The following is a 27,850-nucleotide window of genomic DNA, read 5'->3' as shown; positions in this document are numbered from 1 at the left end:
AGAGGAAAAAATCCTACTCACCGTGGTGACCAGGCAAAGCAGAGTAGGCTCCTGCTCCCTCACGGCTTCTTTACAGTATTCTTGTCAATTGATAGAAGTTGCTGCTCAGAGGAAATGGGAGTAGCTTTGGATGGAGTTATCCCTGCAGCTGGGTGACATGATTTAGGGCAGGCAGTACACTGATTTTCTATTTGACTTCACAGAACACACAGACAAGGCAGAGCAATTGATTGTTCATCTGAAGCAGAATTAATTGCGCGCACGGTCACACACTGCAGTTTCTGCCAATAGAATTTGTAATGCAGCTAAAAAACCTCATTGTTATGGACAATACACCTTACCTGAACTTGCAGGTATTACTCAGACCATTATGGAATGGATATAAGCCAGAAGTTTGCACGTATACACGTTACCTATGTCCTATAGATATCTGAATGTCTGTAGGCTATGGCTCATTTTCTTTTATTTCTGGTCAGACTATCATCATCTGGTCACTTACAATTAACCCAAATCTTCACGTTTTCTAATTTTCAGTTATGTAATTCTTTGCCCACTGTTGAGTAAATGTCTCTTCAGAAATGCAGCATATCTGACTCCAGAAGAATGTCACTGCAACATACTTCAATTTATAGACTATTTCAATTTAATACTAACTACAATGTACAGGAGTCTGCAAGTAGTTCATATATTTCCTTTTCCCTAATGAGCATACTAATACACACATGTAGTTTGACTTGGGATTTCTTTTTGTGCGCTCTGATGATTAATTTCCATTAGACAGCAACAAGTGCAAAGCCTAGAAATACATGAGTTTAACTCACATTTATCTAATGTCAGCATAAGGTTTAGAGTCTTCATCTGCCAAAATGCCAGATAATGCCCAGTATACCAACTATTTTGTTTTTCCATAAGGCTATTCAGCACCCCAAAATACAGTTTCACACCAAAAGAGATGCTAGCAAGTATGTGTATAGTTGTAATATGAATCCTGCAAGGAATACCTGTCTTTAAGGAAAGATTTCTCTCTCCCTCCCTGGGTAAGTATTTTTAAAATGAAACCAAAAAGATTTAAAAGTATTTTTCAGAATGTTTTCTCTCTAAGCACAATAAAAAAACCCAAATCTCTGCCATACAAGGAATATTGTATAAGTTTATTATAATTTACATCACAAGTGAAAGTATTTTATAATAGCTTAAAATTCATGGCAATCTCTCCTGTCTTTGTGTCAAAATTTATTGCATATGTGACAGCACTAGGAAGGTCTGCCAGAGTTTCTGATTCAATTACAGAACTGAAAAAATAGACAGCTTGCTTGCAGTGGGGATTCCATTCACAGTTTCCCTACAAGAAAGAGTTAAAAGTGAGAGTAGTTACAATCCTAGATGGATTACCTGGACAGTAATAATGCAATAAAAACACAAGAGTTCTTATTTTCAGTTCAGTACAGAAAGATCAGATACAATTTCTCACAATCATTGCCAGTCACTCATTAGAGGAACGCATAATTTGAAATCTAACATGATCTGCTGCACATTGAAGTTACAGACAACAAACAGATTTGGTCAAACATATTTACAAAGACTACCAAAACCACCTCCTCCTTCTCTAATTTTTTCTTTTTGTTTAACTGAGAAAAGGAAGTTGTATGTTGTTAATAAGCAAGTTGCATTTAAGTTGTATAAATACTACTTAGAACTGGCATCCTATCTGCATTCTGGCTCCAATCTACAGAAGCATTTGGAGCCAATTCTGACTCTCATCTTAAGAGTCTTCCCACAAACATATAAACAGATAGCTCTACTAGCTCAGCTTCCATAATATTCAAAGAGTTTAATAAAAAGCACTATGTAAATCAAGCATGGCCAGCTGAGACTCATCTTTCAGCACAGTAATCCTAACAGACTTGGAGAGATAATGAAATTAGATTGAAGAAGTACCTTTTCATTTGAAATCTGCATCAGTCCTGTACTAACTGAGATATCAGCAGTAAGATGATATTCCATCCACAGAACTGCTCCATGGCTCTTTCCCTTTCTGGAGAGAAGTAGGGTATTAAAATCCATCACCATAGCATTATCTTTATATAACACTGATGTCTTTAAACACTGCACCCATTCCTCATCTAGCTGGGAGAGAGTGAGAGCTGTGAGAGCATGAATAACTTGTTTCTCTGAAAACAAACTGAGCAGACGAATAATTTGATAAATGCTTTACAACTTCTTAAACATTTGCAGACATTAAATCTAAAAAAGACAATGAAGAGGAACTTAAGTCATAAGTACATCTGCTAATAAACACAGTCATTTAACAGGCACTTAATAAAGCATGGCAGAAATGATACAGCGTATTTGGAGAGTATCTCCTTTATAGACCTTCATGGATCATTTTTATTAATCACGCAACCCATCTCACTTCAAGTCTGTGCTTCACAAGGGCAGAGGTCACACTGGCGTATTGCCTGTAAATACAAGTGGTGCAAAGGCAACAGAGACCCTACACAGATGGTTCTGGGTTTTGTGTAACCATTAATTGGGCTTCACAATGGAAACATCTACTTACATAAACCCTGCATAGTTACAAGTAACTTCCCCTGTTTTTTAATTCTTAACAGCATTTCATATCTGAGCAGCAGTAATTACAATCTGCAGTTATGGTGAAAAGTATCTCAGATGACATGAAAAATACCAAGACTGTCAGAATTACAGCTAAAGGGAAAGATCGTGTACACTTCAAAGCTACTAAACAGAATAATTTGAAAAGCTAAATAGGAGCTTCATCTGCAGGATCACAGCAACAGGGAACAAATTCAAAGACTGCAAATAAACAAACAACAATTTGTTTTATGTAAACGATAAATGAACCTGTTTACATTTTAAATCATAGTGACATCTATTAAAATGTTATTCTTGACATACAGGCATATTATCTAAATAATTACCCTCTCACTGTTGAAGCCTATTGGGAGTAGCCATGGGAAATTTCTGTTGGAGTAAATTCCACAAGTTTAGGTTACATTTTTTAAAATTGTTGACTATGATCCCACTAGTTAACACACACAGTTTGAAAACCATTTATAGCACTGAGAAAACTCACCGTAAAAGATTTACAGACCCCTCTGCGCTGAGACAGTGTTGTGGTACAGTCTTTCTGAAGTCAAATAACAAAACCTCCTGGGGATTGGAGAGTGACTTGCAAGGGTACTCCCACAAAGGGTGAGGTTCTGCTTCCTTTGATTCTCTAAAATTCAGAGAATTCTGAAGAAAGAAAAAGTAATAAAATTATCTGAAAACAATCCAAAGGCAAATAGTCCCTCTATTCAAATTATGCATTGTGACTTCAGAATATTTAGGCAATAAAGTTCCAACTTTGAAGTTCTGTACTTCCTAGGTAAAGGAAAACCTTGTACTGCATGCATGTACTGATTGCTAGTCCTCAACAGGCAGATAAAAATGGGTATTTTCAAGATAGAATGCATTCAAACTCTCTCCTGAGATGAATTCTACTCTACAGTGTAGAGTACTGTACTCCCACACAGTGACTATAAAGTCAATCTAAATGGCTACCACAAATACGGAGATACACAATGCAACTCTAGAAACTGATAGATAAATCTCACCTTTCATCAGTCTCATCACTTTCTCACAGAGCCCTGCTCACTATTAAAAGTACCTGCTAGGGCAAGTGAGGACTGCAGGATTCATTTATCAACAACTCCTAGATGAGTTTATTCAAAAGTCACAATATTTATGAAAAACTGGAACAGTGGTGTTGACTAACACACTCATTGTTAAACAGCCTTACTTTAATCATGTCATCCATAGTCTGCACATCAAAACCTTCACAGGTGCCACATGGACTCCGGATTCTCCATAAGTCCTAAAAAGGAAAACAGGATTTTGTTTGACTCTGTTAATGGAAAGAGTTTTAGCTGTAAAGTCAACTGTTAGTCAAGTGCATGCACCTCCCTCCAGCCTGTTCATATCAGGCCAGCCAAACCTAGGTTGCCACACTACAGGACATAAGACATTACACCTGTAAATCACAGGATGGAATTCAGACCTTTAGTAGAATTTAAGGTAGTCAATACTTTGAGGATTTGTATTTTAGTTGATCTTCACTAAGTGAATTGGTCTGAATCAGTTCCTTCCTAACTAGGGCTATATCAGTGCTGAGCACTTTCGTCTGAAGACAAGTAAGATAACAAACCATCATTCTTCCTTGTAGAATGTATAGCTGGTAAAGAGAGGCAAGAGATACCTAAATATTACATATTAAACTAAGACAAAAATGTTCCTTCAGAATAATTTTCCTTCAGAAGATCTGAATTCTTACTACAAGAGCAATTTCTGTGTAATCATAAGAAAAAAACATAAAGAGAAACCACTCAGTTGAATGAATATTTTAGGGAGTATTTCCTCATCTATTTAGATGGAAAACAAAGTTAAGTAGTAATACAACAAATTCATGATAGCCAGATAAAAATTAAATTACTGGATGAGCTGAAGGCAATATATTCTCAAAAATTCAATGTGCATTGTATTGTCTTAAAAATACAAACATACACAGATGACAAAATTTACTCTCAAATAAAATTGTTGTTCAGGGCCTCACAAATGTTCTCCAGTCAGTCAGTGTACTGGTTTGAACCAATTACTCAAGCAGTTGGTTTACATTTCGCAGACATCAACCAGACATCTTACAGCTCACTGGACGATCCTACTTCCCCCTTTAGCACTCCAAAGATGAGTATACTCATTTTAGGCACTTCATACACATACATACTTACTGAGTTTACAATCCAACTGACAGACAAGTGATTCAGTTCAACTTCTGCCTTTTCATAGACCGCATTAATGGTCTCTAATAGAATAAGAACACTCACTAACTGGAGACATACTCATTTTTATTACCTGTTCATTACTATGTTTCACAACCAAATATATGGGATGGAACGGGATAGTTCAGCTTGAAAGGACCTTCAGAGATGGTCAAGTCCAACTGCCTTACCACTTCAGGGTTACCAAAGGTTAAAGCATATTATAAAGGGCATTATCCAAATGTCTCTTGAACACTGACAGGCGTGGGCCATATCAAGTGCCTCGATAGGAAGCCTGTTCTGCTGTTTGACCATCCTCATAGCCCTTTTATCAATTTTGTTGCCTCCTACAGACACATTCAAGTATTTTAATATCCTTTTTACAGTATGAAAGCCAAAACTGCATGCAATATTCAAGGCAAGGCCTTTCTTGGGAGAAAAAAAGACCTTACACTGAATACTCACAGTGAACCTGTAAACCTAACATTTTCCCCCTCAGTTTGCTGGAAAGATTGACTGACAGTGAAAGAAAGAATAAGGCATGAAAGATTTACAATATAGTTTTCCCCTCTGCAGCCCACAGAAGACTTGAATAAAATAGATTTTCTACTACGCCTGTTTTCCAGGTCATATTCACCTCATGGTGAACAAGATGCACTAGAACTTTAAATAGGATTATGAGACATTTTGTGTAAGGAATCTCTCTGCATTCACCTCTAAAGATAACATCCCATAACCAATCATTGGTAGCTACAGACTTCTACAATATTATGTTGTTAGAACTATGAAATTAGGCACGTAGCATCCTGCTCCCTGAATGAAATTATGGACTAACACGTTTATAACTGGAAAACATTCATCAAATTTCTTCTTCTGAATCCAGCTTTAGCTAACTGCCTAAGTGTAATGAGATACTGCTATTCTGACAGCACAAAACAGACTATAGAACTTCTGCAGAATACCTTACAAGAGTTTGTCTGTTTCTTCTGTCTAATCCAGAACTGACAAATGCAGAACTTATCTAAAACCAAAACGAAACTCAACACATTCTAGTGTTTCAGACTAGATTCACCACTGAACAAAGAGGGAAGTGTCAAATTTAAGTTATAGCTTTCGGAGTAGCTTAATGGAACAGAGCAAATTCAATGTTCTAACTCGATAGCCACGTAGGATCATCTCTGAACACAACACTGAACACAAAGGCATAAAACTGAGGTTCAGGTCATATGAATGTCATTCTAGGTTCAGCTACAAGATTACAGAATAAACTTAATCACTCTGCAGGCTTCAGTTTTGTCATCCAAAACATGAAGAGAATAGTATTTACTTTCTTATGAAACCCTTTGAATTCTGGGGATGTAAATCCTCAGGATAAAAGAGCATAAGATTAAAATTAACTGCTTATTTCAATCTGATTACTGTTGATTAAACATCTGCTTCCTATTACATGACTCAGATTTACATTATTTTCTTAAAATACATTTCAAATTCTCTACACTTCTGCAGAAAAAACATGAAATCTATGCAAAAACATGCAGTGTGGATGAATAATCACACAGGAAAAAAGAACATGTATGTTTTCATGTGTATAAATCGAGGGTAGATATTTGGGAACAAGGTTAAAGAGTATCAGAATGATACTGTATTTATTTCTCTCTGAAGGGAAAGAAAGGTCAGGCAAAACTGCACAGTTGGTCAATTAGAGGAAATAGAAGAACTGGTATTTTGAAAAGAAACTGAAGGTTATGATTAGGTGAACATGTTAGATAATATTCCATTTTTTGTTTTATAGACACGTATATTTTATTTGCACAATTTCAGAATAGAGAGTTCCCTCACTTCAGCTACTGGACAGAAACTCAGTGTATGAAGTACTTCTGCAATTTCCATTGTCACTGTAGACAAACTCTTAATAACATTTACGAACCATCTTACAGTTCTTAATAAAAGAAAAAAAAAAAAAAGTTTACACCTTTGTAAAATTTCTCAAAGATTACTTTTCAACCTAATATGACCCCAAGCTCAGAACTGTGTGCATTCTCCAAGGTTTCAAAGAAAATAAACATTCAATTATGGAATCTACTTGTGGTCTTACACTCAAATATCATTTAAAAATTTGTTATTTTACATAGTATTACATTTTATAAATAACCACAACTCTGACATGCTATCTGTCTAACCTAAAGAAATATTTTAAAGCATTCAATCTTTTCATTTAAGATTGCAAAAATTTTCAAGGTAATTTTCTGACAAGGGATGGCTGAAATGTCAAAACTCATCTCCAAGATGTCAAATATTCTCAGATGGCAAACACAACACAAATCAAAGTGAAAAGCATTATAACTACACAAACTTGGGTGTTAAAAACTTATGAATTCACCTAAAACTGAGTACACTTTCATATCAGTGCAAAATGGATGGTTTTCAACAGTCTCACCTGAAACTCCACAATCATCATGTGCAAGGCAGCAGACTGAGGTAAGACAGTGACATTGCTGGCAAGATGCTCGGTCACAGCCGTTCTAGCATACCAGAAATACAGGTTATGCCATGGCAACAAGCTTGTAGTGAAAAATGGCTCTCCAACAAGAACAGAAATCTTGGCAAAGAAAAGAGACAGCGTTACAATAGAGAACAACAGTTCAAGGAATAACATAGGCTAGTTACATCTTCAATAGCTGACAATGCAATATAACAAGCAAAGTTATCTAGATAAAAACTTCTCCATATGGATTTAATACTGTGTAACAGACATCTTCTCAAGTTGCTGAATTTTAAAATTCCATGAAAAAATGCAGTATTCAAATGGAAAGCTTAATAAGAAGTGTCACAGAACTCTGCAAATTTAAGGATTTTAGGACATCCTGATAGTCTGCGATCTTCAGATTGTCTTGAGGAAGAAGAGCTGCAGCCCCAAAGTATCTGTGCAGTTAAACTGCTTAACTGCTATTACAGCAGGTGTACATTATGCTGGAAGGGAAAATCATACCTTTCAAAGGCAAAGCAAAACAAAAAAACAACAAAAAACCTCCAAGTCTTTAAACTGTGCTTCACTCAGTTTCAGCAGGTGGAAGTCTCAAATGATTGCTACTTTGTATGAACTGTGGTTCACTGTGGTTACAGCAGCAAAATTGGAAAGCAAAAATCACTTCCATATTCCTCTTCCTGTCACACCACTGATATTCAGTGCTGGACGACTATTCCGTACCTTTTTATCTTCCAAGTGAGATGACGTCAGCAACTCAGGACGGGCTTCTACTATTTTAATTTTATCTTCAAGATGATTGGCTTTAAAAAACTAGAAAAAAAGTAACATTCTGTCTTTATCAAAAGCTACAATTGAGACTCACATCCACACCAAAATAATATTTTCATAAAAAATAAACAAGAAACAAACACCCAAAAGAAATTTTTAAAAACTGCCTTCCACAACTCAGCCCTCAGGATGGGACAAGTCTGTTCCTGAAAGGTGCATGCACTTAGAACATCCTTCAGCAGGAGAAAAGAACTCACCTTCTAGGTGAGGCTGGTGCAACTACATGATGCTCTCACATTCCCCTCATCCTCACAACAAATATTTACTGCTTTAACAGAAAACCAAATACTTACTTTTTTCATGACAGAGCAGGACACAGTAGAGTTTTCTAATGTGAACACCTACAGAAAATACACCACAGATAGTCAAACTAGCTTTGTAGTTCTTAGTTAAAATGATTACAGATTGAATGATGCTGGAGATATTTTGATACTCTAATGAACTGAACCTGCACATGCCTAATAAAAAAACACATCTATGCTACAGTCTTTTGTCAATAAAACTACTGGCTATATGATGCTGTTTTCATAGCTGTGCAAGAGTGAAAAAAAAACAGTACTGAATGCAACCATTTTCCTTTTTAAAGATGCACATAACATTAATGTTTGCTCTAGGCATATATTTACCTCTGAATTAATGCAAAGATATTCCTAAAAAGGAAACTCTTACAACAAAACCATAAAATCCATACTGCAATCAGCCAGATATTCAAATTCCCACTCTGACAAGAGTTTGGGGATTTAGGTTTATCAGGATGGAAGCTTCAGGGGGACTTGACATGAATGGCATTGTGTATAGTTTATGTTCTGAACATGGTTATGGTGTGATAAGCAGTTTTTACTATATTGCCAGTCAACCTACAAAACTTCCCCTAATTTTCCTGTTCATCAGAATGTTCACTCAAGATATCCAGATGTTAGGCTTATTAAAAATAAATAAATCTGCAAAGACATTTCAAAGTAAGGGAAAAAGAAAAAAACATAAGAAAACATTTAGGTTTCATTCAGTGTTAGTGAATCATTAAGCAATATGCTGCTACGAGTTCATAGGAAAACAGACTGGCCCCTTGTAAGACTAAAGGCAAAAATAAGGGAGCCATTGGTCACTAGTTTACCTCAGCACGTTTGTTCATTTCTATGGGCTGCCCAGCATCTCCTTTGGAGCTATACTACATTACACATTTCTGGATATTCAGTCCTACTATGACAGATTTTGGTTTGAAGGGCCTCAAGCAGGAATGCATCAAGTAAGGTATGTATGTAAATGTGACAGCCAGGCAACTCTCAGTCTTTCATCTACACACAGGTTCAGTATTCTTAAAGCCTCTTATCTGGCTGTTACAGACTTTCCACTTTCAAGTGGATAATAAATGTAATTATAGAACTGTGAATAGAAAAGAAGAAGAAAAGCCTGCCAGACATTTTGGCTGGGGGAATTTTCAAAAGCCCCAGTATATGTGAAGGTAAACAGCAATCAGCAAGGCATGAAAAACAGCACCTCCATTCAAGGCTTTGCATTGGCAAACATCAAAATTGGTTACTGTTATCTCCCTAGAGTTCAGCTTGATGAATTTAACCTACTTTTCAACACAATGGGAGCCTCTTTCTTGCTTGGCACTGAAGAGGCACTGGAAATAATTAAATAATGGACTGGAGTACAACAAATCTGAAAACACCAAACAAAAACACAGAGGTCAAAAAAAAAAAAACAACCCAGGAGGAAGTACTGTACCTGCTCTGCTCCGAGATAATGAGCCAATACAGGCAGCAGGCTGCCATCACTGATGCAAAGGCAAACGCTATCTGTTTTCAGAACCTATGGGAAAATAAATTGTCACTGTTATTGAAAATAAATTGTCACTATTATTCCTATTCCAAATGAAAGAATTCTCATGTCCTGGACATTTTGGAGATGTTTTGCCTCACTTTTTACAGCTGCATAGCAAATAAGGACAGAGATATACATTACTAATATAAGGACTTCAAGCAGAACAGAATAGTGTAAGAAATGTTCATGTAATCCCTCGTTTTAGGTAAGAAAATGGTTTCATCAACACACATGGGTGTGTAGAAGAGTATGTTTTTATTGCCATACACACATGACCATAAAAAGCCTGTCTTTATCCAATCACCAATATACCTTTTCACAAATACACAGAGCTCCTAAAATTCCTATTAAAAAAATGCTTGCTTGCTATTAGAAAAAAACAAAAGACACACCAAAGAGGTATTTGTTATAGCATAACAAAATCCAATTTACTGATGTAAACAAAATACACTCTATGAACAAACTCATTTGCAAAGGAGAAAAAATTCCAAAAATGATTATTACAACTAAAACAATACACCTATCAGAGAAGCCAGGAACCTAAAGGGAATGTGCACTCACATGCATCAAAGACTTGATGTACTGGCGTGTTCGGTTCTGATCATTCAATTCCCCAAAGCGTGGTCTGTTCCAAAGAAGGTGAGCCTGGCATCTACAAACAGGGCTCTCAACACGAGCATCTGCCTTGTTCTCATCTTCTTCTCTGGAACAACAAAAATGGTAGAGTAAGTACAGGTTCCAGCAGTCCAAAGCTCAGTTGTGTTTCTATGCATCACTTTTTTTTTTTTCACCTGCTCATTGCAGTGTGTTTTAATTTGTTTAGGCTTTCAGTAATTTTCTAGTCTCTTGTTTTCAATCTTGTTCTTCCACAAAACAGTTCAGCTGTAAGCACAGCAATTAGTCCAGCTTGGAGGAAGGTACCACCCCTTTTTTACACGCATATCTCATTACCTGGCTTTCTGTAGCGTATACCAGACGGAGTACTCATCACGACAGGCAGTCAGGTGCACCTTCTGACCCTGGAGAACCTGCTCCTCTTTTGGAAGGAAATAAACACACTGCATCCAGTGATCTCTCCACTGAAAAGGAGTTGATAAACAAAACCTTAGGGATTAACTCAAACAGTAAACACACATGTAAAGAAATACAAAGAATCAATTAGTAAGAACGGGCATGACTTTGAAGCACTGATATACGACTAGTTGAAAGATTCCTGTTCATCTTAGCAAGGCTGAGTAAGGAATAATACTGTGCATTGAATAAAGGTACTCTGTATACTTGTCTTGAAATAGGATAAGCTTGAGACCAATGGCTTGCTGTGTATGTGAGCTTGTGTTTTCTGAAATGAAAACCAGAACAAAAACACATTTTATATTTATTAATGCTGTTTTACCTTTGTAGTTCACTTACATTAGAAACGTATTGAATTGCTGACAGTGACCGGTGGTTGGAGTCTCATGAATCAAACGAGCCCAATTAGTGTCACTGTGACATGACAACACAGCTATCTACATGTTTCAAAAAGTTGCTTTCAGTAATGCAAATGTGTTAAGTCAACTAAATGCCCTGAAGCTTGTTAGTTTTCCTTTTTATTCTCAAACACATAAGTGCAAACAAGTGCTCTGCAGTTTCCTTTTGACTAACTTTATCCTACAAGTAAATACAAAAACTCAGGAGACTAGTTTAACAGCGATCTCCCATTCCTCTCAATATCCCCTATCAAGCAGTTTTCCCTAATAGTTGTCTTCTTTATGGGAATATAAATATATTTAAGTTAAAAGATTTGGAAATTTAATACAAAAACTACATGGAAGCAAAACACAGCCTGATATTCTGACCAAGGACAGAGACTAGTTTTAAAAAAAAAAAAAAAGCGGAAATTGTTTTTTCTTGAAAGTAAAATAAAAAAAATCAAGAACTGTAGATCTACAAGGCAGCCCCACCTTTACATTAAAGCAAACCTAAAATTTGTGCATAAAATTAGCATTTCTATGATTTATCACCTTCCAATACATAAAATATTAGCAATGTTCCTATACAGTTTACAAGACAGCTGTTTAAAATACCCAGTAGGACCTTAAAATAATTACTGCAATTCATCTGATGATAGTATCTGAGGGCTCGGTATTTTACCTGGACAGCAGATGTGGGTTTTACCCAGTATGGAGCCATTGTGCAATTTATTGTTCCAGAAGGGTCCATGTCAATATCCCACCAGGAAAGCACAATTTGTGCCTTGCCAGATTTCACAGGCTCCAGTTGCACTTTATAGCAGGTAGATGCACTCCTTACTGGCTTACTGAAATCCACACTGTAGAGAAGCACCAAAATTGTGAAAAGAAACAGTTCAGTATTCTTCAGAAATTCTCACCTGCTTGCTAAGCAGAATGCATAGTTTGTTTTGAACAAAGCAGGGCCTACTCTACCTGAACATAGTCACCACATCACTGAGGACAGTGAAGTCACTTGAAGGCATCTGGTTCAGTTGGATATCACAAACAGAAGGAACACCTGGACAGTTCTCCATTTCTGAAGGGGAGACAATAATTTTTTCACCATCCTCTGCTTCAACATGAATAGGAAACAGTTTGTTCCAGGACCACATCCTTTTGGATTCCACTAACTGGACATACACTGTTGCCCTGTGAGGCACTGCCTCACATCCTTCCTGAATGTGCAAAACAAAGGGTAAAAGAATTCAACAAAGCTGACTTATTAACATACACGAAAATCAAATCAATTGAAATGCCAACCAATTTAAAGAAAAAGTAATTAGACTGGAAACTTCGAAATCTTAAGCTCTGATTATTTCTCAGACATCTGACAGAGAACACTCTCTCTCTGTGAAATATGACAGGCCTGTCCACCCCACTGGGCATCCTTTAGAAGAATGACTTTGAAAGATCACTTTGTTTTATTAACGATACAACAATATCACTTGCTCAGTTAAACTTACATCTGCATTCTCATCCTGAGGTGACAGATCTATTTTGAGCACTTAACTATTAAGTTATCAACATTAACATAGAATTTGTTATTGCAATGAGTATATGCTTACATATAGATATAGAATACTGGCTCAAATATTTATTCAATGACAACTTCATAGCCACGTTTAAAGCACATAAAAGTTGTTCTAAATAAACACAGAACTAAAATCTAACTGTGAAGCTCAGGAGTTATGCTTTTGCAAACAGACCAATTACAATGGAAAGCTGTAAAAAGTTAAGCAGTGTTATTATCTTTATAGGTGAAAACAGGTGAAAGGAAGCCTAGAAAGCTGACATTCTGTCATCTACCTGTATCCTACTCCAAAAAAGATCCCTAGGGAGAAATCTGACGCACCACATTTTCTTACCTGTACGAGGTATTTGTGGGCATGCTCATAGGTTGGTAAAGCACCTTCTCCTATCAGCTCTGTGTCAAATAATTCTGTTACCAAGATATTTGCACGACACTGCATATCTCCATCTGAAAGACATAATTTACTATTACTGTACTAAGACATATCTTTCAAGAAGCTGGTATGCTGAAAAGACAAGCCATTCAAAAACATTCTCCTGACAGAGAATCTGTTGAAGCAAAATATTTTCCTGTAGAAGTTTACTGACTACATAACTATTGAAATATTACCAGAAATATTTCCTCATGAAATAATTCACCAATATTACTTTCTGGAAAGAAAAGGATTTCCTTTGTTTAATTAAAATCATTTGGAGAAGCATAAAAATACATATTTCCTTAAAGTTTTGAAGTAGTAGTGCAATGCATATATAAACCTAGCTTTATATTTCTCACCTGGCCCAACTGTGACTTCAGTGGAGTGCTTGTTGATTACCTTAATCTTGTCATGGAAACCATTTTTCTCCACTATCTTCACAGCAGCATTAGCCATGGGTTTGAAAACCTGTAAATAGCAAGATTGCAACAAACTGGTTAGCTACTATTAGCTTTCAAAAATACAACAACACAAAATGCAGCACGTTTAGTGTTGCTAAAATTTTACATCTGTATTTTTTCTTGTGCTTGAAGTTCATGACCACAAAACAAGAGACCTTAAGCCTCCCTTCCAAAGTTCATAGGCCTCAAATGGCATAGTTCAAGCCTGGCTCTCAGCTGTCTCCAAAAGTTACTCCACTTTAACTTTTGAAAGACAAGAACATACCTTATGAATTGTTTAACATTTACAGTAAACAAACTTGTCCTTAAACGTAAAGGGACATACGCTCTAGAAGAGGCTCCAAGAAACCTCTATGTGCTCAAGATGTAAAAATAAGTAAATAAAATAGTAATTAAAAGGGGAAAAAAGAACCAGTACAGAAACAGTCACCAGAATATACCATCATTCTGCTCTAATTAACAGTATAACATTCAGAACAAAGAGAAAAATAAAGAGACAGCTTGAAAATAACAGAATAATGAAGAGTGTAGTAAAAGGGCTTAATGACCAGACTGTAAGCATACTGATTTTGAATATTCTACCCAGCCATGAAATCTGACTACTCAGGATAAGAGAGTTGTGGCCACGTTGGAACCTAGCCCCAATTCCATAACTGGAATAATACACTGCTATTAGAACTTATATACCTATGGCTTCCAGACACAACCTAGGGACAAGTGAATATTCTCTTTGTTTCTACAAATGCATTGAAAAAATATGTTAAATTGGCCAAAATATCCCTGGTATTACCCTTAACGTAAGTAACTGCTGTTAACAACCATCAGGATTCAAAACTGTCAATACAGCAGGAGATGCTCTATCTAAACACAGAGATGGAAAAATCAGTTTATGAGGCAGTCTATTAAAATGTGGTCCATGTTTAGATTTACTGGTTTAAGAGCCCATCAACAAAATGAAACTCAGGAAGATCAGCAACATGGCTTGAGAATATTCACTGTGTTCAAAAATATTCTTCAAGTTTTCCATATTACACTGGAGTTCAGTTAAGTAGGGAAGACAGAGCAGTATAAAACTGGACTGTTAGATGATCTGCTTATTTGCAGAACCTGGTCCTAAAAAAATGTTTTATGCATTTTCAGCTATACTCTTTTAAGATCTATCTCTTTTCATGCACATAAAGATATCAAATCTGCACTTCAGAAAGCAAACATGGATGCAATCTGTAACAAATGCTTACCTCAACTGCGTAGCAGAAATCTGCACCTGCTGAAGCTGCCATCATAGACAGGAGTCCGGTGCCAGTCCCTATGTCTAGAACAATTGCTTTCTCACCTCTTCCCTTTACGCGGCTTACGGCAGCACGAATACCTTGGTAATATTTCATGTTCTGTGAAAATGAAATAAGTAAGTAAATGCATAGGGATTTCTTTTTTAATAAAACGAGATCAACAACCTTCTACCTACTTTTAATTTTTGTGCAGAAATTTTGCCTTCTCAGACTATGTGTACTCATCATTAGAAAAAAGGCCTACAGTCATTCCTTATGCTGTACAGTCACACCAAAGCCATTGTTAGTGAAAGCGTTTACAAAGGCAAGACATTTTGTGAAGCTGACAATAATAACCATGTTTTTGCTTCAAGGTGTCACAGTGTAGACACACAGAAATTTTTTAAGGTTTGTGACCAAACAGCTAGAGTGTAAAGAACATTTAAACCATTCCTCCAGGCTTCATCACACCTGTAGATATGCTATTGATCTTAATTTTCTTCGCAATCTTGATCTGTAAATACACCCAATCACAATGGGAGAATAAAGACAGACTTTATTTGCATTCCTGTCAGAACTCTGAAGTCTAGCTTCACATTTACAGCTTGTGAAATTTTACTGTGAGCTTTGTCAACATCCCAACAAAAATGTAAAATACAGAGCAACAAAAGCAGCTACTGAGTGTAAATATCACATTCTGCAGGAAAAAAAAAAACACTACACTAGAGACAGATGTAAGAAGGCATCTCCTGATCTAAGAGCAGGTCACACGTGGAGTACAAATCTGAACACTTCATCCTTTGGAGAAATCTGTACCATCATGCAGTGACAGCTGCTCAAGAGAAAGAAAGTGACTGTTTCCTCACCATTTAAAAGTTCATTGCTTCTACACTTACCCTGTCTTTATCGTGAAGCATGTCTGCATAGCGTGATCTACAATAAACAAAACTCCAGTCAACATACTGTGAAACACTGCAGGTTGCTAGGTCTCACTGGACAGCCTTTGTTTTCCCCTACTAATGCAACCAGTCCCACATCCCATGAATGTGCAGATAACTATGACATGCTCTTTGAAGACCCAAGTGTTTTCCCAGACGTAAGGAATTAAGTAATTTCAGCCGTGTGGTCATGAATTCCCATGATCTAATTAATTGCTGGCATATATCCTCTCTCCAACAATGGAACCAAAAGTATGGACCTACAGACAGACAGCTGTGAAATAACAGCTGGAACAGAGGGAGGTTCATACAAAGCAATTAAAGGTTGTCTAATGACATTAATTACCAGAATCTACACACCAAAAGCTAAATTAATCATAAAATCACAGAATTATTAAGGACAGAAAAGACCTCTCAGATCCCCAAGTTCAACTCCATCCCACCATGCCCACTGCCAACATCCCTCAGTGCCACAACCCCATAGCTCTGGGACACCTCCAGGGATGGTGACCTCCACCTCCCTGGGCAGCTGTGCCACTGCATCACTGCTCTGTCAGAACTGGAATTGTTCCTAATATCCAACCTCAACTCCCCCATATTAGTAACAACTTGAGTCAGGAACAGACAAGCATCAATTCTGTGTGGCAGAATGGATCTGAAAGAAATTCAGCCAACAGTCTTTGCCACAATTGGATGAACACTGGTATTAAAATCAGCATCTTCAGGAAATGTTCAAAAAACCTCAGTGGAACTTCTTGGGAAGTTCTCTACGAAACTGTACACATACTGTTCAGCCCCATACATGCCATAACATTCAGCCTGTCCCATCAGCGTTGGGATTTCTACGGAGATGGAAGCAAACTCGAAGCAGAAGGCTGACTTTTCCCAGCATACCTCGCAATTTCTTGGTGGTAGTCATAATCCTCATCCTCTTCTACCCACTCTAACGAGCCCGTGGTCGGGTTGGCTCTTCCACAAAACGTCTTCATGATCGATCTCGATGTACGTTATTTATGTACGGGCAATTTTGCTGTCGGGACGCAAAACATCGGTTGTGGAGCAAACAAAACACCTTCAGTGAACACAACTGACATTGCATAGCTCGGGGTGCACGCACAAACACACACACACCCCTGCTACAGCCACCTCGGCCAGCAGCACAGCTCGCCGCCTTCCCGCTGCGCTATCAGAACGTTTTCAACCCCCATTCATCCCGCAGCCCTACCCGGGAATAAAAGAAACAAACCCAAAAGCCCACCCCCAGCCGCTCCTCTACCTGCCGCGCGGATCCCAGCAAACCACGCGCCGCCTCCTCCCGCGGAAGCGGCGCACCGCCCGCCCGTCCTGCACCGCGCGGCGCCGCCGGCAGTGCCCGCCCCGTCCCGGCGTGCCGCGCGGCGCCATGGAGCGGGCGGCCGTGCTGCGCGTCCAGCGGAAGCGGGGCGGCGCGGAGCCGGCCGAGGCGCTGCTGCTCGCCTGCAAGCGGCTGCGGGCGGAGCCCGGGCAGGGAGCGCCGGTGGAGAGGGGCGTCTTCAAGCTGGTGGCCACCGTGTCCTCCAAGGTACCGCCGGGATCCTCGCGCTGTCGCCGCTCGCGGGGGTGGGTGCGCGTTGGGCGGCCTGCGGGCTGGGGCTGAGGAAGCCGACGGCGGTGCTGAGTTTGGTTACGCAGGGGTAGCGGCTTCCAGCTGATGCACGGCCTTTGGTATTGGAAAGAACTGTTTTTTCTGTTCCGCTGTAATTAGTTGTAAAGGATATTGTGAGTTAACTTCTGAGCGCTTCTAGAAAGGAGCGAGATTACCGCTGGTGGTGTCACCGTTTCCATTCGTTTGAGTTGGGAGGGGCCTTAAAGGCCGGCTGCTCGCATTCCCTGCGCTGAGCAGAGACGCTCACAGCTCCATCAGTGCTCACAGCTCCATCAGTGCTCACAGCTCCATCAGTGCTCACAGCTCCATCAGTGCTCACAGCCCATCCCCTGATGCCGGCTGTCTGTGGGGACGGGCAGCACCACCTCTCTGTGCCACTGCCTCGCTGCCTTTATCATTAAAAAACCTTTTCTTATATCCAATGTATCCTCTCCCTTAGTTTGAAACCATTTCCCCTTGTCCAGTCACAGCACACTCTGTTAAAGGGTCTGTCCCTTCTTTCTTACAGCCCCTGTAGATATTCACAGGCTGCTCTCAGATCTCCCAGAGCCTTCCCTTCTCCGTGCTGCACAGCCCCAGCTCTCAGCCTGTCCTTGTAGGGAGGTGTTCCATCCCTCGGATGAGCGGATCCCTTCTCCAGATGCACTCTAACAGGTCCACGCTTCTTCTCCTTTTTTTCCTCTGCCAGAACGAGCCCATTCAGAAATACGTTCAAGAAGGGATCAGTAAAGACAAAGCAGCACAGAGCCTGCGGCCCTCCTTGGGAAGCACACAGCGGATAGCACAGGAGCTCCGCTCCTCCAAGCAGGTGAGGAGGAAGGAGAACCGCTACCGTGTAGTCACCAGCCATCGGCCGGGCTCCAGCGGGACGGCTGTGACCCTCACAGACAGTGAGGCAGGGAGCGATGGCAGCAGATCGGCCCCTGCAGCAGCAGGAGATGCGTCACGGGAGGAGAGCGGTGCTGTGGATAAGAGCTCAGACTGCGGAGGGAACTTCCAGCTGTTTGATATCGTGCAAGAGGAGGAGGTGGTGGAGGATTCCAGTTTTACTACAACAAACCCACAGGTCAGCAGATAAACCTAGCACACTTGCAGTACTTTTCTGTCACGGGCTGGTATGTGTGGGCAGACTGGCCGCTAAAGGTTTCTGCATCCTGAGTATTCCCGCGTTCAGCAGGAGCTTCAACCAGAGATCTGTAACTTGCAGTTGTTAACACATGGTGCGAGAAGCATCTTCTGTGAGTATCTTGGAGTGCAGTAACGTTAGACAGCCACACAGAGTGGGCTCGTACCACTCTTTTTTTTCTGTGTGCTACTCATGTATATTAATGCTCCTATTTATCTGCTAGATGGGTTGTTGAGTCGTTTTCTCCCCGCTAAAGAAAAGAAGTCTAATTCAGTGTCTTCTCATCCACTTAGGAATGCCACCTGTAGGCAAGACTCCCCTAAATACTTTTGAGCATCTCCTTGTAATTGCAGTATCTGCAGGATTCTTTAGGTTGGTTTCTTTTTTTGTATGCTTTGTTTATAGCAGCACTCCAGGTGTTTGACAGGGTTCTTAGCTCCTGTTTTCATTGGTGTGAGTTAAGTACCTTTTTGGTTGAAGGAATATCTGCTCAATAGAATACTTTTAAAAATGAAGAAGCGCTGCCTTCTATATATGGTAGCCCATGGACACAGGATATTAAAAACGTTTTGTATTTAAGACTCCAAACCACATATGAAAGAAGGTAGAAGGGCTGTGTTTGCATCCTTTAGTAGTTCTTTCATTGCATGTAAGTGAAGGATGGATGCTTTACTTATGCAGCCTATCATAACTATGAGGAAAATCTGAATGCTTTGTTTTAAAGAAAATTCTCTGGTAAGGCAGAGCCCAACCAGCTGTCATCCTTCAGCATTTCTTAACGGCCACACTAGAGTTCTGCCATCAGGATTTAGTATGAACTCCTGCTTCTTCTAAAGCCAGACTAAGTAGTTCAAACAGACATTTGAGATCTGTTATCTATCAATCTGCTAAACGGGAATAAAACTGAGTAGGATCAGATCAGGAAAAAATATTCTGAGAAGCTGTAGCAGAGGAAAAATGTAGACTTTCAGATACAGGCCACTAAAGCAAAGTTATTGCAAATGATTTACTAGGAAGCATGAAGAAATTTCTTCTGATTTACCGGTGAGTGAGAAAATAAAATAAAAAGCCTATCTGCAGGGCATGTCAGTAATTTCTCGTTGATTTCTCACATTTTAGTTGTTTCTCCCATAGACTTCGTATGCTGTAAAACATTTGCATTGTATCAGTGCTACTGTATGCACATCTTTACTGCACTTCTGTGAGTGTAATGCTCCCTCTCCAAAGCATAGGCTATCTTAAAACATGCCTTTTCAACCACTGTCATCAGAAGAGCAGGTGTACAGGATTAGTCATATCCCTGAGTAGTTTGTAATGAACCTGTACCAGCAGCTGTTTCTTATTATATGAAACAAGGCATGGCTGCACAATACTACATTAATTGGAAAATTCTTTGCAGTTTTAAATTGCTAATATTACAAATATCTGTGTTGCAGTGGGAAAGTGTTTCAGAAATGTCACTTTTCGCTGGTTGGCTGCTGTCACAAAGGGAACTTTTACCGAGACTTTGTCTGTCTGGTTCCAATGAAGACCTGCATGTTTGTTTATTTTTTTTAACAGAAAACTGGTGATCCAGATGTGATTCTTTGCAATGCAGTAGAGATGATCCGTGAGCGTTTAAATGTTTCTGAAGATCACAAAAAATTAGAACACCGTGAGAAAGATGAGTATGTTTATGACATCTACTGCATGGAAACATCGGCTCCTGGTTGGATCCAAAATATCCTCTCTGTACAGCCTTATAAAGAAGAATATGAACTGGTAAGGGTGTGAAAAACAGATTGGCCTTAAGCAGGAAGGTCAAGAATAAATATGCTTAGAGTCCTACGAAGAATGGCCAAGGAAGATCCATTTATGCTCAGTGCCAGTTCTGTGCTCGTTCAAGTTACTGTTAATTCTATCCAGTTCTGATATGACAGAGAATGCTAACATGATGTTCGTGTACTAAGAATTCAGCTGGCCTCAAAATGACAAATGTTAAGTAATTCACATCCCACTTTCCCTAAAGCAGATTGCCACGTTACTGTGAACATACTGGCAACATGAATTTTTCTACAGTGTGCTTTGTGTGACTGCTGAGTTACTGCGCTTGCAGATCAGTTTCTCCTGGCTCTTTATGATTGTTGTACAGGTAGCCAAAAAACTGCTTATTGCAAAGTGGGTGTATTAATATTGAATTTTCTGTTTCGACATACAGGTAGATGATGATCAAGTTCCAGCTGAAATATATGAAGATGAAGATGATGAAAATGATGAAGGTAACTGGCGTAATGATTATCCTGATGAAGATGAATTCTTAGCTGAGGAAGATGAAGAAGAAAAAGGTATGTCTGTCCTAAGTATTATTTGCTTTCATGCTGTGCACATATAAATCTCATCCATTTTCCTATGTTTTCTTTCTAACAACAACAAACTGACAGCACTGCTAGGTTACTGTTCTGCTCTTACACTGGGTTAAATCTGCACAAAGAAGGATAATTTTGGATGGTCCTTTGTTAAGGCAGGAATTGGATGCAATGATCCTTTTGTGTCCCTTCTAGGATATTGTGTGATTCTGTGATTTTTAGCATCACAGCAAAGGAGGTTGACACTGAATGAAGGCATACAGAGTGGGGAGTATGAACTTCTGATAGAGGAAGTGAACAGATAAATGGTTTCATTGTGTCTTGTAAAACTAACATGTAAGGTTGAAGTACTGGCTTTAAAACACATCCGTTTCACTTTTCCAGCTCTGCTGTAGTTAAGATCAGATGCTCTTACAGATTGCCATCTTTAGACAGAGGTTTATCTTTTGTGGACCTACAGCAGAACTTGATGTTTTTGCAAAGTCAGAATTAAGAACTCCTTTTCAGGGTGCTGCAGTCGCAAATGATGATTTGATTTGAGAAGGAATAGATGACTTGGTTCTGCATGCTCATGAAACAGTCTTCTTTCTTAATTCCCCATCCGTGTACTCTCAAGTATAATTAAGCACAAGTCGAATCTCACTTAATGTGGTTGTTCAAACTTTCTATTTGTTAACATGTGCTACTCAAGACGTTAAAATAGTCTGAACTTGTTTAACTAAACAAAGGTATAATGCAAAAATGTTAATGCACTTTTCTTTAGACTCTGAAGAGAGCTCCAGTGATGAGGACCAGTGTTACAGGAGAAGAACATGGAACAAATACCGTCAGGAGGTTCTACAGGAATTTGGCTATGATGAGATCCAGGACTTGGATTCCGACTAATTGCCCTTTTGTTTTTGTTTTTTTTTTCTTTTTTTGGAAAATGAAATACATACAACTACTGCAGTAAGACTGCAAATCCAGACAGCTGCTGCTGGTTCTTCATAAAGGTGTTACAGGGGGGAAGAAAAAAAAAAAACCTGGAAAAAAACTTTCTGCTGGAAGTTGTACTAATTGGGACAGTAGAAAACCAGTCTCTACGTGAATGAGCTGTAAGCTAAATTCTTGCCTGGCTGGCTTTTAAATAACATTTTAGAACTTTGTGGCTGGCATGGTTCACCTTGATGCATACTGTCTAGGTCAAGTACTGCACTGAAATTCCAACAAACACTAAAAGCTTTTCTTACCATCCAAGCTGTCACAAAAGCTCAGTCAACTTCAGACACACTTGTTTAGTATCAGCTGAGTACGAACATTTGATGATACAAATTTTCTTTCCACACAGAAGATGCTGTATGACTTAAAAGAGAATATTCCACTAGTTCCATGATACTGAGGCTAGGACCGGAAGAAAGATTCTTGTCGTGACTAATGTACCAAGTTTCACAGGATGAACATAGCTGCCCTGATGGATTCTCAGAAAAAAGGCACTGTCTCCTGGTGCTTTCTACTGGATTTGTTCCCAAGTTTCAAGTTACCTTCTTTACAAGTGTTTGAGCATACGAACTGCCTTGAATCACCCATTCTTTGCCTCTTTGTCCAATAATTCTAGTGGAACAATGTATATGAATTTGAATTGTAAATAAAGAATCTTTGGTTAAGTTTTCTTTACTCAACGATCACGGAAGTTGGTTAGCTGAAGTTACTTTAGCATTTTAATTACTGTAACTTTTGCGCAGCCTAGTGTAAGCAGGTACTTGATTGCTGGCACTGACCTATGTTGTAATGTTGCCTAGCAGCACCAACACTTAAAAGGTTTTGGTTTTGCCAGGAAAACAGGCTGCAGAGTTCTTGCAGTCTGGTTAGTAAATATGTACATATATACACACATTTTTTTATATATATAAAGTATATATAAAAATACAGTGTTGGCTTCTTTGTGTACCTGTTCCAGTCTGTAGTAAATCTGAGACCATTTAATCATACACATACTTAACCTTGATTACCAAAACATCCATTATATTTGCTTCTACCAAAAAGTTTAGGAGTTGCAGTGATACCTTTGCACTTTTTTTCCACCATTAGATTGCATAAGTGCTGTTACATCTTTGGACACAGATGAATTGTCTGGCCTCCAGCTTTAATGTACAGAGCAAGTGAAAGCTAAGCCACAACACCACCAAAGCTTACTGAAACTCCATACTGAGTAACATGTTCTGTTGTTAATAATTACTAAAAATGCAGGTATTATCAGCCCTTGTTGAAACCTGTGAAGAATTTCAAATTCTGCAAGAGTTCTTAGTACCCTATGCTACTCTTAGTTAAATTTCCCTCTTAGGTCCAGAAGAGGGCAGCATCCCAAACGCTAGTCTTTTTGTCTGGCTTAAGTCTCCAAACATAGGTTATTTCCTTCATTATATACTTAGCTTTTGCTGTACTGCAGCTGTCAGCTGATAACCTAGCATCATCACCTGTGTAATTTTACATGCAAACTGTGTAAAAATGGGATTAATCCATCTGGCTGATCCCTAACAGTTAATAAATCTTGCAGTACTGAATATGTCTTCAGTATAGCAATCACTTTTGTAAGTATCCCCTAAACTGATAGTTGCTTGTTTAGACACTTACTTAAAAGTATTTAAACACTCTCCTACTTAAGTCTGTAATAAGTAGCTAATGGAATGTTAGATCAAAGTCAGTCAGGAGCTGTAGGTGCAGCAGGGATTCTGTGGTCTATTAGTTCTGAATGGTGATACCAAGGTAACAAAATGTTTCTTTTCAGGAAGAATACTGTGACTATTATGTCACAACCCAAGCCTGTTAAAGCTATGCTGCCCATGGGACAGGTGCCTTAAGTTAGATACTGTTAACGTATACTAATCATACACAAGACCAAAGAGCTACAGTAAGAAAGCTAAATGTTATTTTTAAAATTAAATATCAAGAACACCCTGCATGTTTACCTTCCAACTGCGTTCAAATTTCCTCACTTGGAATTTTAACCTTCTTATATACCAATGCTGCTTCATGAAAATAGCCCAGACTATTTTTGCATCCTCTGCATCTTGCAGTTATCTATAGCTTTTTGTTTAAGATAACCTTGAACAAGAAATCAGTACAAGAATCCAGATATACTCACTTATTCAAGCAGATGATGGAGATGTGCAGCAGTTGAAGGAGACATGGCTTCAGCCATAATCTTGTGGTCACAAGATTAAGTTCACCTTAAATGCACAATAACCATACACATGGACAAACTCAGCTGAGAGCAACGTTTTAAATTAAGATAAAAATCATAGGAGTGTTTTTTGAAGGGTATCTTGTTTTGCTGGCCGAACAGTGGCTTCATGTTACCCTTTGGTACATCAAAGTTCAGTAGCAGTGTCCTAATGTTAGGCTTAGGGCTGTGAAGTTACAAATACTGCTGATTGGCATCAGTCCATAAGACACTACTACTTATTCCTGGTTTCCTGGTTTCATTCTTACTTTTTTTCCTGCCACTTAGTTTTCAAAATATAGTTGCTGCCATGGACCATTGTATTTGCTATAAAAGAAAAGTGGTCTGTTCTGTGAGTTTATGGACAGTCATTTCCTAGTGAACAACAATGAAATTCAGATGGGGACTTTTCTGACTGAAGTAACATTGCGAATGTGTGTTTGCAGAAACAGTTCAGAAAAAAATGCTTACAAGCTTCAGACTGAACATTTTAATTATTAAAGTTCCATATAACCGTGTAGTAGATGACCACGTACTAACAACCTGACAGGAAAGAAAGAAAACATAATCACTGAATCCTAAATCAAATCTTCAGCATCAGGGAATTTGTATTATTTGAAAGGTGCTTTGTTGATTAAATTCTTGCCACAGATAGATACCACATTTCCATGTACATATGGAAATGGTAAGTTTCTCTTGAAGGGACAGAAGTCTTTAAACATAGTAGCACAACTTGATTCATTTTTCTGCTAGTAATGACAAATTACATGGCGTGATGTGGCCACTTGTCTTCTGGGATAAGAACTGAGATGGCACAGCAAATCATTTCATGCAAACATCCATTATAATTAAGTTGGAAATGGCTTCCAGTCCTCTGACTCAAAGTGATTTTCAGTTCAGTTAAAAATGCGTTACTTCACTTGCAGGTTCTGCAGAAATCTGATTTGATCCATTAGCTCTTACCATTTTACTAGCAATTCTGAAGAAAATTCAGAATGAAGAGTATTTACGTGTAGCTTGTGTACCTGAAATGAATAGGTAATAATTATCCAATGATAACATGCCCTGAAAATACATCTCTGTAAGGGGATGACATGAGGGCATGGTCTATGCAGGATTCTAACTGCAAGTACTCTGAGAGATGAGCAGAAACAGTTTTCCCACTTTTTCCAGTTCCATTTATTCCCTTTCACTGCTGTAATCATTTTACTCTCCTTCCTGTTCTTATAATGGCTTTCGAATTTTAGTTAGATTTGTTTTCTAATTTCTTTTCTTCATTTGTGTCCATCTCCGTTAAAACACAGCAACAGAGCAGCTGCATGTTTCGTGTGACTACATCTGCAGGGGAAATAAAAGATAGATCAGAACTCATGCCCATCTCCACTGTAATTATACAACACGTACCCAAATAATGACAGTTAATTGTCAAGAAAGCTGGCTCGCTTCTGTTAAGGGAAGTACTAACCAGAAAAGAAAGCACTCAGTATTTTCAAACAATATTTAAAGTTGTCCTGTTGATTTCATTATCTCTTGCCTAGGGTGTTTTTCCTCTCAAGCACTCTGCCAAGTTACTGAAGTAAAATCTTTTTTCCCTATAACTAAGAGTGTAAAATCGGTAGAAAAAAAGCAAAGCAAAACAAAACACACAGTGACAATATTATTGAGTATTTACATATTCACTAACTGCTGCAGCACCACATCCTGTTACGTTCCAAGATTATGCTATAAATCTTCCTTCCCACATCCCTCATTCTGGTTTTCTCAGTAATGATAACAGTGCAGTGCTGAAAGAAATGTATCATTTAACTGCAGTGATTCAACTGAAGGAAAATTCAATCTGTATCTGACATAAACAGCATCTTTAAATGACTGATACAGTACAGCAAGACAGTTTATTTGCATAGCCAAGAACATCCAGCCCTTTTACTATAATCAGCCTTAATTTAAAACAAAAAAAAAACAAAAAACTTTTAATGTGCTAGATTAGACCAGGGTGTTTAAAAACTGAGGACAAAATCTGTAGAAAGAGGATGGTATTTTAAATATATAGTGAATAAAAATTGAATGTATAAGCAAACAAACTCAGCATCCCTTTTCACTAGGTCTAGCTGGGATGCAGATAACATTCTTCATAGCAGACCATATGGTGCTGTGCTTTAGATTTGTGGCTAAAACAGTGTCAGTAACACTGTTTTCTTGCTTTTCTTCTTCCTACCCTTTCCCCTTCCTGCTGCAGAGGGTGGGGAGCTCTGTGGGTGCTGAGCAACCAATTGGAGTCAATCCACTACAACTCTTTTCAGCAAGGAACTCAGATTTACTCACTACATTTTTCTCTTTCCTAATAACATCTAATCTATGAAGAGACTTACCTAAAATCTTGTTGATAAACTGAGGTCTCCTTGATGCAGGTAAATAGACTCCCAGAAAAAAGACTGGAATCCCAGATAAAGCAATGGCAATTCCAATCAGTGAATTTATGGTGTCACTATAGAGTGGCACAACCACGAGAAATACTGAGCATATGCAGAATATTATTGGGAAAACCACGCTGAGCTGGAGACGGAAAAAATAACACAACATTATTGAGATAACTATTACCTACAATTGCATGTGTTTTGGTGACAGTTACAGTTCAAGACAACTGCTGCTAAAAATTGCAAGGCAAAATGAGGTATGGTAAGTCCAAAGAAAGTGTAGCAGAATGGTATGTTTTTAAACAAATCTATTCAATCAGAGGAAACAAGGACTTTGTCACGAGGCATATAAACTCTAGGCAGGAGATGATGATATGAGGATCAGATATTAAACTGAAACACCAACAGAGTTAAATGTGGTCTACAGTGACAGAATTAACTTAAGCATTCTAACCTAATGAAAACTATTTTAAGGAAAAAAAGGTTCCCTACTACGTTAGCCTACTGGGACATTTTTCAGTTGACAGAGAGATGGGATACTGCCTGAGCTAACATACAAAAAAAGAGCACACTATTACAGTACCTACTTATTCTCACCTAACTAGCAAGCTATGTTCCACTGGAGAATATGGAAGACGTTTCATGTCCTGATCAACTTGTAAGCTTTGGGCATAACGAGCGTGGTACAGATCTTAGTGCACTAAAGTTACAGAAAACAGAGAGATTTAAAACAATTCTGTATAAGTAAATTTTACCTTAAGTGGCCTGGCTCGATTTGGTTCCTTCCAACGTAGATATAATTGACCAGCAATAGACAGACCAACAAAAAACCAGTAACTGAAACTGAAGTAATTAATAAGCTTGAAGACATCTTGCACAGCCAGATAAATTAGGGTCATAGCACACTGTCAGAAAAGAATAGGACTGAGATGAACAAGAGAAGTTTGAAACACACTGTTTATGCTGCTTCAGTATGATTTTATGCCTCCCTCAAAATCTGCAGTCTCAGAAATCACCTTGATAACAGTCAATCTGAAGTTCTCTCTTGTGCTATC

The 27,850-nt window shown here is 38.6% G+C and overlaps 3 protein-coding genes across 9 annotated transcripts in view; 1 reads left to right on the top strand and 2 right to left on the bottom strand.

The window, feature by feature from the left end:
* Positions 1 to 1,130: 1,130 nt before the first annotated feature.
* Positions 1,131 to 24,710, bottom strand: PRMT7 (protein arginine methyltransferase 7). Of its 2 annotated transcripts, none has more exons than XM_085235038.1 (18): positions 24,304 to 24,710; positions 16,961 to 17,096; positions 16,025 to 16,061; positions 15,099 to 15,248; positions 13,759 to 13,867; positions 13,319 to 13,431; positions 12,387 to 12,628; positions 12,094 to 12,271; positions 10,912 to 11,039; positions 10,522 to 10,663; positions 9,865 to 9,948; positions 8,427 to 8,474; positions 8,026 to 8,115; positions 7,255 to 7,416; positions 3,803 to 3,877; positions 3,095 to 3,255; positions 1,939 to 2,035; positions 1,131 to 1,342 (listed from the first exon to the last, which is right to left on the bottom strand). In XM_085235038.1, the coding sequence occupies exons 2-18, from the start codon at positions 17,053 to 17,055 to the stop codon at positions 1,184 to 1,186; spliced, it is 2,070 nt and encodes a 689-aa protein (XP_085091164.1). In that variant the 5' UTR covers positions 17,056 to 17,096; positions 24,304 to 24,710; the 3' UTR covers positions 1,131 to 1,183. The 2 variants fall into 2 exon arrangements, with proteins under 2 accessions (XP_085091164.1, XP_085091163.1); XM_085235037.1 differs by lacking the exon at positions 24,304 to 24,710 and adding an exon at positions 17,343 to 17,492.
* SLC7A6OS (solute carrier family 7 member 6 opposite strand) lies at positions 17,469 to 22,835 on the top strand. The gene is made up of 5 exons (XM_010718010.4): positions 17,469 to 17,627; positions 18,400 to 18,777; positions 20,398 to 20,598; positions 21,035 to 21,161; positions 21,946 to 22,835. The coding sequence occupies exons 1-5, from the start codon at positions 17,469 to 17,471 to the stop codon at positions 22,065 to 22,067; spliced, it is 987 nt and encodes a 328-aa protein (XP_010716312.2). The 3' UTR covers positions 22,068 to 22,835.
* A 146-nt stretch (positions 24,711 to 24,856) lies between the features above and the next one.
* The window catches only part of SLC7A6 (solute carrier family 7 member 6), a 28,828-nt gene continuing 25,834 nt past the window's right edge, over positions 24,857 to 27,850 (bottom strand). For all 6 annotated transcript variants that reach the window (XM_085235041.1, XM_085235042.1, XM_085235043.1 and 3 more), the window contains 3 exons: positions 27,551 to 27,700; positions 26,751 to 26,934; positions 24,857 to 25,719 (listed from right to left, as the gene is read on the bottom strand). In XM_085235041.1, the coding sequence (XP_085091167.1) occupies positions 25,625 to 25,719; positions 26,751 to 26,934; positions 27,551 to 27,700 (429 nt within the window). In that variant the 3' untranslated portion in view covers positions 24,857 to 25,624. The remainder of the gene's footprint in view (positions 25,720 to 26,750; positions 26,935 to 27,550; positions 27,701 to 27,850) is intronic.

This window comes from Meleagris gallopavo, chromosome 13, assembly GCF_905368555.1.
Source record: "Meleagris gallopavo chromosome 13, MGAL_WU_HG_1.1, whole genome shotgun sequence".
Taxonomy (NCBI): Eukaryota; Metazoa; Chordata; class Aves; order Galliformes; family Phasianidae; genus Meleagris; species Meleagris gallopavo.
This window is presented reverse-complemented; position numbering and strand designations above follow the sequence as displayed.